The 15,029-nt window shown below is 40.8% G+C and overlaps 1 protein-coding gene across 1 annotated transcript in view; it reads left to right on the top strand.

The window, feature by feature from the left end:
• The window catches only part of ctnnbl1 (catenin, beta like 1), a 62,641-nt gene extending 48,369 nt beyond the window's left edge, over positions 1-14,272 (top strand). The window contains exons 14-16 of the mRNA XM_034087364.1: positions 4,478-4,615; positions 4,855-4,927; positions 13,618-14,272. Coding sequence (XP_033943255.1) covers positions 4,478-4,615; positions 4,855-4,927; positions 13,618-13,706 — 300 coding nt within the window. The 3' untranslated portion in view covers positions 13,707-14,272. The remainder of the gene's footprint in view (positions 1-4,477; positions 4,616-4,854; positions 4,928-13,617) is intronic.
• The last annotated feature ends 757 nt before the right edge of the window (positions 14,273-15,029 follow it).

Here is a 15,029-nt window from a genome sequence, read left to right as displayed (position 1 = left end):
TCCCAGGTTACGCTGTAGGACGTGTGGGTACAACGCTACATTTCCCGCCCCGCCGCAGTCATACAGTAGGCTACGGAGAGCGGAGAGAAACATTTCCTCAGGCATCGAAAAGCGGAACCGAAATTCACATTTCTAAATGATGCCGTTGGAATCGAAATGTTGGTACCCAACCCTAGTCGTGTATCAGAACACTATAAGGTGACTTATCGTGCTGGGCAGATGGGAATACATTTTTCTGGTTGTGGCAGAAAATTCCCATTTGATTTTCTACAACTCGGCCCGTGTCATTTTTCCCTTGATTCCTGTCCAGTCAACATACCATATTACACATTTGAGACGTCATCATAGCTTTCTGATCTGCTGCCTTTAGGCCTTCTAACTCATAGAAATCATCGCATGTCTTTGCCTGACATTTTCTGTCTCATTCTAGTCTTAACTCTAGTTTTCTTTCTTTGATCTTCCTTTGATCTTCCAATGCCATGTCTTGACTTTCTGAGGCTTGGAAATCCCCACCTTCACCCAATGACAGAAAGGTTTATTAAATGAATGTATTCTGGTTCTGTATTTGGGTATATATTCTCATCTTTAGAGTTGGAGCTGATGACGCACTTAACACCATTTAAATCCTGGCTAAGTTGATATACAGTTGCAAGAAAAAGTATGTGAACCTTTGGAATGACCTGGATTTCTGCATAAGTTGGTCATAAAATGTGTTCTGATCTTCATCTAAGTCACAACAATAGACAAACACAGTCTGCTTAAACTAATACCACACAAACAATTATATGTTTTCATGTTTTTATTGAACACACCATGTAAACATTCACAGTGCAGGCTGGAAAAAGTATGTGAACCCCGAGGCTAAAGACTTCTTCAAGAGCTAATTGGAGTCAGGAGTCAGCCGACCTGGAGTCCAATCAATGAGACGAGATTGGAGGTGTTGGTTGAAGCTGCCCTGCCCTATAAAAAATACACACCGTTTTGAATTAGCTATTCTTAAGAAGCATTGCCAGATGTGAACCATGCCTCGCACAAAAGAGCTCCCAGAAGACCTACCATTAAGAACTGCTGACTTGCATAAAGCTGGAAAGGGTTCCAAAAGTATCTCTGAAAGCCTTGATGTTCATCAGTCCACGGTAAGACACATTGTCTATAATTGGAGAAAGTTCAGCACTGTTGCTACTCTCCCTAGGAGTGGCCGTCCTGTAAAGATGACTGCAAGAGCACAGCGCAGAATGCTCAATGAGGTGAAGAAGAATCCTAGAGTGCCAGCTAGAGACTTAAAGAAATCTCAGGCATGCTAACATCTCTGTTGACGAATCTACGATACGTAAAACACTGAACAACAATGGAGTTCATGGGAGGACACCACGGAGGAAGCCACTGCTGTCCAGAAAAAACATTGCTGCACGTTTGAAGTTTGCAAAAGAGCACCTGGATGTTCCACAGCACTACTGGCAACATATTCTGTGGACGGATGAAACCAAAGTGGAGTTGTTTGGAAGGAACACACAACGCTATGTGTGGAGAATCCAAAGGGTTCACATACTTTTTCTTGCAACTGTAGATGTTGAGGACCCCCCTAGTATATATTCTCTTTCTCCTCTGTTTTCTTGACATACGATTCAGGGTTTCCGCCAATGTGAAAGAGAAAGATTTCTTGTATGAAGGCAAGTTAGTTTACGATTTCTTTTTTAACTGACTATCTGGCACCACATCCACAACATCTCATTCTAATTTGGTGTTTAAATTGAAATGACTATTGGCATTCAGTATGTTATATCTCAGTTTTGCAAGTGCTAGGATTTAAGGAGACTTTATTACAACATCAGGTACATGATATCCTTTCTGGATTGCTTAAAGTTATCCAGGTGGAAGCTTCCTATGGTTTCACTAATTACATTCTCAGTCATGGAGCCTATGTGTAGCTTTAGTCAGGCTGTTGGAACAAGGCTTTTGAGCCTATTGCAACTGGTAGCTTATTGTGACAATACATTAAGGAAATATCAGCATCATGCCAATTTGGATGGTTGTTTTTAACCTCAACCATCAACCCATAATTCTGTTTTATATAACACTAACCGTGTATTGTGTCGAAGGACGTATCACTACAACAAGTCTTCTTTATTATTCATTTGCCAGTCTTTACTGCTGCTCCGAAGAACAACTGCAGGCACAATATTTCATATGGTTGGGATATATATATTCCAATTCCTCTGCAGGCTGACGGCTGGAATGTAACATGTGTACGTACAGTCATTCAGTTATCCAAGGCCTTCACAGGAAACGCCTCCAGCTCTGCCTTGCCGTGTTGGCCATGAGCGGTGATGAGTAAGACAGGAAAAGACTTGCATTCCGTGAGTTGCACATATGCACTGCTGCTTTTTAACTCTCCCTTTATGGTCATACGGTTTTGATGTGTCCTCTATCTTATATTAGTCATTAATGTCCTGTGTCTTTGCTTAAGTTAGCTTGTAAAATGTGTGTCATTTGCCTCAAGCTAATTGCTCAAAATGATGAAAACTGTCCCGAGACAACCTTCTCTTTGCTACAGGAAACAGAGGAAACGTTCACACTTCTAATGGGCGCTGCACTAGTTTACAGGAACAAGGCAGTGCTTTGGGATTGTGTTACAATGTGATAACGCACCACTTTGTAATACAACGGAATAATGGGCCAGTGTTTTACCCAGAGGACACAGAAGAGAATGCCCTACATTCAATGGCTTTATTAAAGTCTCTTGTTTGAATCATCCGCATTGTTCTGCATCTTTAATAAGCTGCTGTTGACATTGTACCATCGGCTTTTGTTCTGAGGTTGTATCTTTTCTTCTCTCAGGATGAAGTAATTAAGTAAAGATGTCATGCTGCTTTTAGAGCACAATGTCACAATATTGGATGCGTTTGTTGTGCGTCCCGAATCTTCTCCCAGTTGTACTGTGGGAGCTGCCCTTTGATTGAGCCGTGATAATGAGCTGAACTTCACCGCTATAATGGGCTTTTGCGGTGTAATTGATCTTTTAAAGACGAGGCCTTTTGAATGCTTTCATTTTCTCTGAAATTAAATCATTAGGATGTAAATGCCATGTGTGGTACCCTTTATCTCCATGCTGAAAGTTATTTGTTTTCATTAGGAACACTTTGAAAAGTTGCCCTTTTTCTTAATTTACTGTGTCTCTTTGTGGGGAAATGTTAATCCTTTCGTTTATTTGTAAACTGTTTTATTGTACAACATTTTTTTTTAAAGGCAACTAAGACATGGGTAGGTTTATGAAAAATGACAGCTTAAAGCCTATCATGTACAATGTGTTGGAGCACTAGCCAATAGAAGCGTGAGTGTTACATAGTGAGGTCATTATGTTGTGGAAGTAAACAAAGGAGTCCAATTGTGTCCAATGTGTTTCAGGCGGGGGGGCGGGAGTGTGTGGGGAAAAAACTCCCTCTGGAGGGAACACAGGGATTTTAGCTGTTGCAGACCATTTACATGCACACAAACCCATATAACACACTACAGGAAAGTGAAAACCCCAACAAGCATAATAGGGCCCCTTTTAAAAGGCAGAAGAATTCTATAAAAAAGCACTTATGATGGTATTTTACCAATCACATTTTCATATTCTAGCTAATCGCTTCTGTTCTACTCATGCCATGCCTCTGTAAGTCTGCAATTTTATTATAACAAACGATTGTGGAATGTGAAGTCAGTCTAATTTAAAAAAAAAAAAAGAAAGAATTAGAGTACATGCTTTGTTTTTCTCGTTGCACCATTTGGACGTTTGTATGTCTTTAACTTAACTGTTTACGCATACAAGGCCGTCAAACTGGAAATCAATAATATTGGAGAGAATATTCATTGATGCAATATTAAGAAAGAGTTTCATATTCTGAAATCCAAGACTTTGGATTTTGATTTGAGCGGTTCACATTTTGCCTTTAAAGAAAATTGCTTCTCCTTGGACTTTGATATTGCAGTAGTCCGAAATGCGGTGTCAAAACCATTCTGATTAACTGTCGAGCCCTACATAAAGGTAAAACTGTGACAGTCATACATTTCACACACTGTCTCTGCACCACTCCAACAGTTTCCACTGCAGCCCCCTCTCCCCCTCCGGTCTGCTTCTTAATCACTAATGATGATTAATGTGGGCTCTGTGCTTATTGGCAGAACTGTGTTATTGGCATTCTGACAGGGTTGTTAAGATGGATAACTAGGCAACAGTGTGTGTGAATGTGTGTGAGGGGGGGAGCCCCAGCAGCGGGGCCCCTACTTCTTGCAGCTTAGCCTCCAAATCAATTTGTGTGTCTGGTCGATGGAGAAAATGGAGGAAAAGCTGAAAAACAACAACACCTAAATTAAACTAAGTCTCTGTTTGTTGAAGCTTTTAAGGCAGCAGAGAAAAGAACATTGTGATTTATGCTCTTTGCCGTGTGTGTGTGTGTGTGTGTGTGTGTGTGTGTGTGTGTGTGTGTGTGTGTAGGAGATGGTTCGTCGGGGGGAGATCCTGGATGACGGCATTGAGGATGATTTCTACATTCGCCGCCTGGACGCTGGGCTATTCGTCCTTCAGTTAATCTGCTATATTATGGTGGAGATCAGCAACTCGGGGATAGCACAGGTACACACAGACAAATTAAATAGTGTCTTATCGTCGATTCAACATGTTTAAGACGACACAAGTTAGTTAAGAGCCTCTGTCCACATAGTGTCTTTTTGAGTGCCAGCGAAATAGTTTCAATAGTTTATACTGAGGAGAGAATGTGCTTTCACATGAGAAAAAAGTATATATATATTGATTTCATAGCAATAATTCATTTTATTGTGACAATTTGTTCACGATGTTTTCTCTGCATTTAGCTTCAGCAGAGGGTCCAACAAATTCTCAACCTGAGAGGAGGCTCCGTCAAAGTAGTGCGGCACATCATGAGGGGTAAGTTACTTAATTTCCTTTCCTACGCTCATTCAATCCAGTTCTAATACCAATCAAAAAGTACCATCACCTGTACTTTTATGGTATCCTGGTCAAATAATCCTAATAAACATATATGTATTCATCCACTATTATAACATTTTCAGGCCTTGCTCCACACAATTGTTGCATTGAGTGCTTTTTAAATCTTCTCACTAACTGATAAATTAATTGAGATGAACTCTAATTGCTCTGCGCCCGTCTGCTGTTGTTGAAACCCCTCTTGCAGATGTTTCCCAACACCCTTCACACTGTTAATGGGCTTTGAATGTGAAACATATGGTGGAATTGTGAACAACATAGTTTTTCACAAAAATATACAAATATATCTGGTTGATACTCTATGTTATTTAACAGGGTGAAATAAAAATGAAGGCAAGCCGTGTGATGTTATTATCCAAAGTGACTTACAAGACGATCATTCAACCATGTGGACCCTAAAATTGCAACAATCATGAGAGTTCATCGACTTCATTAAATAGGTTGAACTGCTTCAGGTGCTGCTTCAAAGTAGTTTACATTTACGAAAACCAGTTGCAGTAAAACATGTCCAATAGAAGTAAACAAAGGAGTCCCGTGGAGGCGTTTCAGGCAGGAACGGGGGGGGGGAGAAGTGTGTGGGAGAGAAACTCGGGATTTTAGCCTTTGCGGACCATTTACATGCACACAAACACAGGAAAGGGAAAACCCCAAAAAGCACAATAGGGTCCCTTTTTAAATAAAAAAAATCCTATGTGTTGGTTATGGTTTGCACCGGAAGAGAGCATAGAAGAATATGAAGCTCATCATAGTCATTAGACACAAATGGGTATACATTTTTTTTTATAAAGATGACAAGAAATATTTGTTGTTTTGCTTTTGAGAATAAGATCTCGATTTCAAGATCAAGTGCGATTATTTTTGGAAATGTCAAAAAAAAAAAGGTTTTATCTGTTATTATTTTAGTTTTTTGAGAATAAGTTAGAAAAGAGAAGAGTAAAGTTCAAAATGAAATTAATAAAATCGCAGTATTTGCTGGAGAGTTGGCTATCGGTCAGAAAATAAATTCATAATTACAGCCCCTTGTGCCAGGCATGAGTGAAATTTAAGGTCGGAAGATGAACACTTGTTATGCATTTCTATAGAAGTATATTTGAAATACACATGAAGTTGTGTTGTCGTGAAAAACATTAGCAAACTTATTTCTTCCTCTGGAAAAGCTAAATTAAAAGATGTCTTCCATTTATAAACACAGTAAAATATGTCATAGAAAAAGAAACAGGTGGAAGATTTTCATCTTTTTCCATTTTGACTACAAACTAATGGAAATATGGAATATGGAAATTCTTTATTATTCCTCCGGGTTATTTTGCACCTCTTCTTCTCCCACATTCCACATCACAGAAACTCCGTTCAAACATCAAAACGTTCAGCTCGATCGGGAATCGATGGCCATTAATTTTCTTATTCATAACTTTCATAATTCCAGAGATACATCCCATAATTCATCACATTTTTAACATGGAAGTCAATGGAGAAACTCTTCAGACTTGAAAAATCTCATTCCAACTTTAAAATGTTACACATCTTTCTGCCATTATTCGTGTAACACAACTTTTAAATCTGATTCGTACTTTTAGAGATATTAAACATTGTTCTGACCTTGGTAAAGGTAACACAGCTAGAGTGGAGGACAGATTTAATGTTGCCTTCATATTTTCTTTTAAACATGCCTTAATTCCCAAACCCTAAATTCCCGAGAGATAATTTTTCATGAGAAACGTAGGAAAACATCTCATAGCTTGAAAAATAATAAAGAAAATTAAGCAAAAATAATTAAACAAAATGCCTCTTGAGGGCATGAAGTGACAAAAGCTTTCAACATGTCTCCATTAAACCCCATTGTAAGTTCAGCCTCATATTTCCCCACCACAGCAGCCGTACACCTTTAGTTAATCTGCCAAAAAGGCCACATTATTAACCCGAAAGTACACAAAAAGTACAATACACAGATGCTCAAGTTCCTTGACATGCTTCACGCTTTGAAATTTTACCGATATCTGTTACGGTTCTTCAACAAAACGTTCACATGTAAGAGGTTTATCTCTCCTTCAGAACAATGAAAATGCTCTCCTCTCACTGATTACTACACATCACCATGGAAACCTTTGATCTCTGGACACGTCATTAGCTCAAATATAAACACCTGTGTCATGGAACTAGTGTTGTCACGATACCAACATTTTGGTTTCGATACCAAGTCAAGAATTGCGATTCCGATTCTTTTTTGATATTTTTCTTAAAAAAAGGGAAATAAATGTCTTAAATGTAATTATTGTACTTTATTTCACACCAGAACCATAACCATAACACAAACTTTTAACAATAAATGACAATAATTCGTATTAAATAAGATTAAGCATCATCTCAAACTACTTTTTTGTCAAAATAGATTTGTATATTAAACAACAGAAATGACATTCAACACAATGAGGTCTCCGACAAAAAATGGTGTATCACAGACCATGATGTAATTATGTTATCCATCACATTCGCTAACCTGTCTGTCTTTAGATTCTTTAAACAGCTCTGGATGCCGGTCGGCGAGGTGCTTAGCCAAGTCTGATGTGTTGGCTCCCTTGGTTTGCAGGGATCTAAAACATGTCTCACAGACAGGCCTCGTGGTGTCCGTAGGCTTGCCCTCACTGTCAGAGATATCGCTCAAATACTTCCAAATTTTGCTTCTGACGTCTTTTTTATCAACAAGCCGAGGCGCAGCGGCAGTTGCACTCCCACTTGCAGCCATGCTTCTCGTTTTCTCACGATGCAGCCATCAATGCATCTAAGCGTATTATGGGATGTCGTCATATGCCGTTGGCATGGCGACAGATCATTCGCCATCAAGTTAGTTCAAAAGTTTGCAGTTCCAATATTCTGCTGCTTTTCCAAGCCTTTTTACCTTTTCTTCTCTCATCACACATTCAAGCCCCCAGTGTTCATGTATCATTTCAATCTAAATTCTTCACTTTCTTCTTACACATTACATTTCAGCATAGCAGTTTAGCGTCAGATTTTCAGCATAAAGCATTCCCACTAGCAATTTCTTCAGGAATTGCATTCTGTAGTTGTGATATGAGGTTAGGCAGCCCTTCAAACAGTCTGTCACTCATTCTTTATTTCCTGTGTGAAAGACTTCCTGTCCTACCACATTACTTTTCAGTTTGCTCTCCAAACACCTAGCAGGTGTGTTATTTGCTTCCTGGCGCGACATCCATCCTCCCTGTATCATTGTCGGATAAAGCTGGAGGACGAGTCTCCGCTCACACAGCCTCTGGCTCTCGGTGGCATGTCGCTCTGTAGATAGAGCCATCCGTCACGCATGGTGGTGCCAGCAAGCGTGGCATTCCTCCAATCCTCTGTGTGTGTGTGTGTGTGTGTGTGTGTGTGTGTGTGTGTGTGTGTGTGTGTGTGTGTGTGTGTGTGTGTGTGTGTGTGTGTGTGTGTGTGTGTGTGTTGTGTGTGTGTGTGTGTGTGTGTGTGTGTGTGTGTGTGTGTGTGTGTGTGTGTGTGTGTGTGTGTGTGTGTGTGTGTGTGTGTGTGTGTGTGTGTGTGTGTGTGTGTGTGTGTGTGTGTGTGTGTGTGTGTGTGTGTGTGTGTGTGTGTGTGTGTGACGTGTTACTTTTGTTTTCATCTGTTCATTTGCATACACATCCGAGGCTTGTCCGGCTAGTTTCCACTGGTTATCGTTGCTTACTAACATGATTATTTTTGTGTTTGTGTGTGCACATCATGATTACTGTTTCCATTTATATGAGCATACATATCCTTTCAATCTGCAGGTGTGAATGCAAGGTTTTCCTTTCATATTTAATTCATGTGTGCCCTTGCATGTGTGTACTTAAACACATCATACATATTCATTGCATGTTGTGTGTCCTTGCATGATCTTCACGCAACTGATTTATTTATTTATCGTTAATTGTATTTGTGTTATTTTTACGAGCTGTGTGCGTGCACTGAGTAATGCCATTACTCCCCTGCCATAACGTTGCTGGATCTGTCTGTGTGTGTGGCCTCACCTCTTCCATTAAGGCGAACTGGAGACCTCTCCCATTTAAACTGCCCGCTTGGTCAATATGAAACTTTAGAAAAAGGTTAAGCACATCATGCAGAGTGTCTGCCATCTTGACCTAAATGTCTTTAGCTCGCTTGAATTTGAAGCAGCTATGCAGGAACGAAGGTTTAGCTCACTCTAAGGAACATCACTAATGTTGAGAGAATCTGATGCAAGGTTTTCCCCTTTCAGAAACATTAGGTAGGTTTGGACAACTTTGATACTAGCTTTTAGGAAAACACTAGATACTATACAAGAAGAAGAACATGTATGTGTTATGAAATTGACTCCATGGCCCTGGACAACACCACCAGAGAATGTGATGGATTTCCCCAAGGCACAAGCTAGTTCACGCTCGATCAGAACTAGTTTCAAGGACATCTCGTCAGGAGAAAGTTCATTGCGGTACCAAACAGCCATATTGGAAGGCAAATACAAAAAGCAAGCTGACGAGAAGATGTGATATAATTTAAACACAAGGATAACTCCTGGAAGACATTCATAGTTTAATTCAAAGCCTGAATACTTTCTCACCTTCACAGGGAAGGTGTGTGAACTGGGTGGGAGTGTAAGATCGTCGGTTTTTAGAAAGTTACAGATATTGTCCGACACAGCTCCACCAGTTTCTACATCAGAGAAGTGTGAGGGCAACTTTACCCTCTGGAGTCTTGTGCTGTTGTGGGTCAGTCACAGTGTGTTGGTATCCGTAATGTAGTGGCACTGATAACCTTGGCATATATATTATGTTTCAAACAAAAAACAGAAAACATTCTTTGAAATATTTTATGTCATCATGCCCTTAAGCTTACCGTACCACGTAAAAAAATCAGTTTTTTCATAGACTTCTATGCAAATTGACTGCATTCTGCACCGAGTGGAGTTTATCCCCCTGCTGGATATTAGAAATAATGCAGGTCAGGGTACTGCCTCGTCTGCTCCACTTTGCAGGAGGTCGTTGCTTACTGCTTGCGTTTTTATTGAAAACCTTTGTAAAAAAAATTATAATTTCCAAACAGATTATTTGCTAAACGTAGCCATACAAATTAGCTGGTAAATTTTCCACAAACATATTTCAAACATTGCATTATTTCAGACATTGCATCTTCATATTTGCCTGTTCCTTGCATAAAGAATCGTGATACAGGAGATGGAGTCAACCCTTTTTGAAAGCCTTATGGTGGTTACATTAACACACCAGAGGTCGATTCTGTGCTGGCTGAATCAGACCAGTTTCAGGCTGGTTGTAGTAACAGGTTTCTAAGGAGTTGTCATGCTGTAGCTCCCTACACCACACTGCCCCCCCCCCCCCCCCCTTCTGCTGCTGCAGCAGAGTCTGCTCCTGGAAATGATTCTCCTTGTACCATGGCAGATCAGTCCCAGTCACTGACCTGAGTAATGGCCATGCTCAGTACCGTATTGTCCTCTGCCGCGTTGCCGTGGTGACAGGAGGAGAGAGAACCAGCATGCCAAAGAAAAAGGTTCTGCGGAGCTCCAAAGAGTCACCCAATCGCTGACCTTTCTGTCTACGTGGCTGACTGCGCCGCCATTTATAGACACGGACACACACGGCACAATGACAGGCCGCAGTGAAAGAGGCTGTCACTTTTTCATGTTTCTGTTGGGTCGCTTTCTCTCCGTGTTCTCTTGCCTGCTTTATCAGTCAACCTTAAAATGCAGCCTTTTTTACTTGAGTTACATCCCTCGCCTCTCTGGATCAAATGCAAAGCCTTGTTCCCTGCCATTCAAGGCCGCTGTGGACTCTTTCACCTACGCCTCCATTAGTGGTCCAGCCTTACACTTTTCTAACTTTCCAAGCCAAGCTCTCCTCAGAATACCCAATGATGGACTGACCTCTGGAGTCAGAGTGGACCACCGTCACACCAGGTGTCTTCTGACCAGAATTGAAAAAGTATATCTCAAGAAACCATTCACGTACCGTCCTGCTCAGCCTACCTCGACACTCTGATATCTGGTGCAGCTCTTCTCTTAAATACATACCGGATTTCTATCTTCACTCCTCCTGTTATGCAGTGGTAGAAAGTGACTTCTTATAAACGTGCATGCAGCTTTGAGGTCATTTTTATCCAAAGCAACTTCCAATAAGTGCATTTAACCATGACAAAACTAACTCAAAAGCAAAGAGGCTGCAGGTACACCAGCCGTCAATTTGCCAAACCATGTTTTTAGTGCTAATTGATACTTTAGAAATATATGTATTCATTAACTAATTAATTGTATAAGCCCCTTGGAATATTCTAGGATAACTTCTAACAACCGTGCAATATTTATTAAAACAGTATCTATGTTGGTTTAGGATTTAAAGCTTGTGTAGGGCCATTTCTGGTTTATTTAAACCTATGTCTTCATCAATTGTATTGGTAATCCTGCGATCAAATATTAGGCCCTACTTTTTTTTCCTCAAAATTAATAGTTTTTTATACAATCAATGGCTTGTTCACATCCTTTTTGATGCATTGCCCAGTCAAACTTTGTTGCAACCCGTTACAAAAAGTGTGTCCAACGGTGTCGTATCATAATTAACCAAAAACAAGACACCATTGTAATTAACCAGAATTATCTGAAGTAATCTATACAAAACATCTCCTTTGTCCCATTAAGACTGTCACCATCTAATAACATAACCCCCCCCCCCCCCCCCTCTCGTGGTGTCTTTGACAGCCATGTCAGGTCGTTCAAAACCTTGTCAGAAAAGCCTCCTCCATTCTCTCTACAGGGTCTCCCAGAGAAAAGTCATCTTTTTCATCTCTCCGTCTCGACGTCCCTGGGTTTAGTGTGTAATCCCTGCCTCGGAGGCAGAGAGACTCCACCGGGGCAGCATTCTCTCCCAAACATTAGACTCACAAATCAACCGTCGGACGGTCTCCAAGGCCTCATCGCACGAAAAATAAGAAAACAGTGAAACGCTCAGAAGCACACGATGAAGTATGAGCACTGCTCAGTACACCTGGACCGCTGACTGTTCCTGAAATGAGGACAGTTGTTGTCCTGGGACCTCTCATGATGTAGAACCTTTTTTTTACTTCCAGAGGACACATCTTGTAGTATACATTTTTGCTACAAGGGATGGACAGACTAAAGACTGTCTAGACTACAGTGAAAGGATGTTTGAAAATGGTCCTTTAATGGTTCTCTTTTATACTACAAAGAATAGCTTCATTTTGCCGTCATTCTTAAGTGGGTACTGAGATCTACTGAAAAACTTTCTTGAAATTACAACATCTCTTGACTTCTTCTTTGGAAGTATTTCAAATATTGAAAGAAGAGATTATTGGTTGAGTTTACCTCCAAGGAACAAGTGAACCGGGGGGGAAAGGACAGCTGGACTGCAGCCCCAGATCGCCATCTTAAATTGGATGACATACAAATGGGGAACGCAACAGAGACAGGTCCATATGTATATGTTCTGTCTCTACTGTGACATGCATGGCTTGGAGACATGTGGTTTAATGTTCAAAAAGCTCTTTATTGTGCTCACACTGCCTGTGCTGCAGCACCTCTTTTCACCCTCTGTCTGGTTGTGATTGGTTGTGAAATATTTTTTTTAATTTTTATTATTATTATTAAACTGTGAATAATGTATTCACTCAAATACAAAATATAGTAAAATAAACATTAAGGTGCAGCATTTCCATGAACTGAAATAATCTGTATTTTGTAATCACAAAACATAAACTATTAGTTTTAGGCAGATCTGCTGGCACTAGCAATGTCTCCTGCTGTGGAGAACACCCTCTCGCTAGGGACAGAGGTAGCAGATACAGCCAGTTAGCGCTTTGCTAACATGGCAACATAAGGATATTTGCCGTTTGTAATAGCTTTGGCTCGGTCTGAAGTTTTTGCGAGTGGTGGAGGCTAAATGCTAATAGGAGTTGGGTTTGCACTTCAGTCTTTTGGTACCGGTGATATTCACGTTCGGGTGATGCCTTTTCAAATGAGTGTGCAAGTGTGATGTATTGCCAGCCACGTAACCAATGTTAGTTGAACAATGCCGACAAACAGCGTTGGTTCGGTCCACCTGTCTTTGTCCGTCATCCTTGTACGTAACTGCGAAACCAAAATGTTCCCAAACCGGACACTTCAATGATGCTGGAGGATTTTCGAGCTCAACTTTATCTGCGTTCGCCATTTCGACAGTTCCTCAAATTACTGACTAAATTTGAACGCATCCCTCCGACCAGCTCGTCCAATGAAATGACTTGCTCGCTCTATGACGCGTTGAACCCAATGTGAGCAAATTACTCTGAATGCTGCGACGCAGCACCTGAGATTACTTCCAAGAAGTTGTTCACGTTCTCAATTTATTACGTTTAACGTTATATTCGTTCGGTGCCGAACCGAAGGGCCCGGACCGAATAATTTAAATAAGAACTTCCATTCTCGACCAGAATGCCTTACCAAACCATGCATTTCATTATTAACCTCACATCTATCTTCCATTCTCTTGTGTTTCATGCTTCAAGGATGTTCCCTGTGACCTCAACAGCCACGCCCCCATGTGACGAGTCAACTAATCCTCTGCCTCTTGTTTGTCTTTCAGAGTACGCAGAGAGCATCGGAGACGGGAAGAGTGAGGAGTTCAAAGAGGCCGAGCGCAAGAGGATCATGGACCTTGTGGAAAACTTCTGATCGCACACACTCAAACACACACAATGAATTCCGACTTTTAAGAAAATGTAAACCCTGCTGGTCTGATCTGGGACTGATGGTGACTTCCTTTTTTTCTTTGACACACTAAACTAAAGCCCTTGGGTATGTTTACATGCACTGCAATCATGCTAGTTTGTTAACAGCTAACTGGATCAAATTCCATGGTTAAACCTGCATTTTTGGCATCCGATTAATGAATGAATGAAATACATCAAATTCATCTTTATCTGCCAGAGAATTGGTTAAGATGATGTGATTGCTGTGCACGTAAAGCTGCTCAGTGTGGGAACAGCAGCATTGGAGTCTGAAGAGCAGAAGACTGTATCTTTATCTGAAACCCACGGCGAACACGAGATGTATTCGGAGCCGCAGCGCTGTTTATTTTCTGTCCTGTGGCGTTGAACACCGCGGAATAATTAACGGGCCGTTTGCACAGATCTGCGAACCTAATATATCCATCTCTCGGCTCCCCTGCTTTACCTCGTTTGTTTTGGGATTTACGTGTAAAATATTTTCTAATAAAACATTGGGTAATAAAATCCTGATTGCATGTTTGGTTTGTTTGATTAATGTCACACTTTACTGACTCAGATTGGCACCGATGAACGTCTGTGCACACGATTTTCATTACGCCTGAGCTTGGTTAGTGTTGCATGGAGGCACAGATGGAGACGACAAACGTATATCTGCAGAGAGAGATTCTTCATTTGTCTGAAGCCACCCACTGCTGGCTCTCAGCAGCTTCTCAGCCCACTGCTGTCTCTCTTTGTGACGCCACTCTCACATCAGTGTGGAGGTGTATTATGGAAGAGCTCTACACACAACAAACCTACGGTGTTATTCTTCCTGTCGGTGCAGCATCTCTGTCTCTGTAGTTTTGCTTTCTTTATGCGTAGGAGCAAATAATTGTTCCCCTTTCTTTTTTTTGTGTGAAAGAGAAAGCTTACCAACTTAAACCCCACTATTTTTAGACTGATATTGATCTATTTGTAATATCCGTGGAAAGCATTAGTGTCAGAGAAATTGCACTTTAAGGACTAAAACATCCTTGTAAATATATGTTACATACACATGTACACCCAGCTTTAACATTAGATAAGTCTTCCACCGAATGTAAGGAAGCAGCCACTGATGCAGCCCCAGTGGAGGGAAAGGCTGTTTGCTACTGGTCAAAATCATAATACTTGTAGCGCTAATTGGTCCTTACACCAAAAGGAAATACACCATGACTAACTCAAAATCAAGCTGTTGGTGCAGCAGGTAGCTAATCTTACGCATGATAAAGTAAATTCTCCAATTGTT

Source organism: Pseudochaenichthys georgianus, chromosome 7 (assembly GCF_902827115.2).
Source record: "Pseudochaenichthys georgianus chromosome 7, fPseGeo1.2, whole genome shotgun sequence".
NCBI classification, from domain to species: domain Eukaryota; kingdom Metazoa; phylum Chordata; class Actinopteri; order Perciformes; family Channichthyidae; genus Pseudochaenichthys; species Pseudochaenichthys georgianus.
This window is presented reverse-complemented; position numbering and strand designations above follow the sequence as displayed.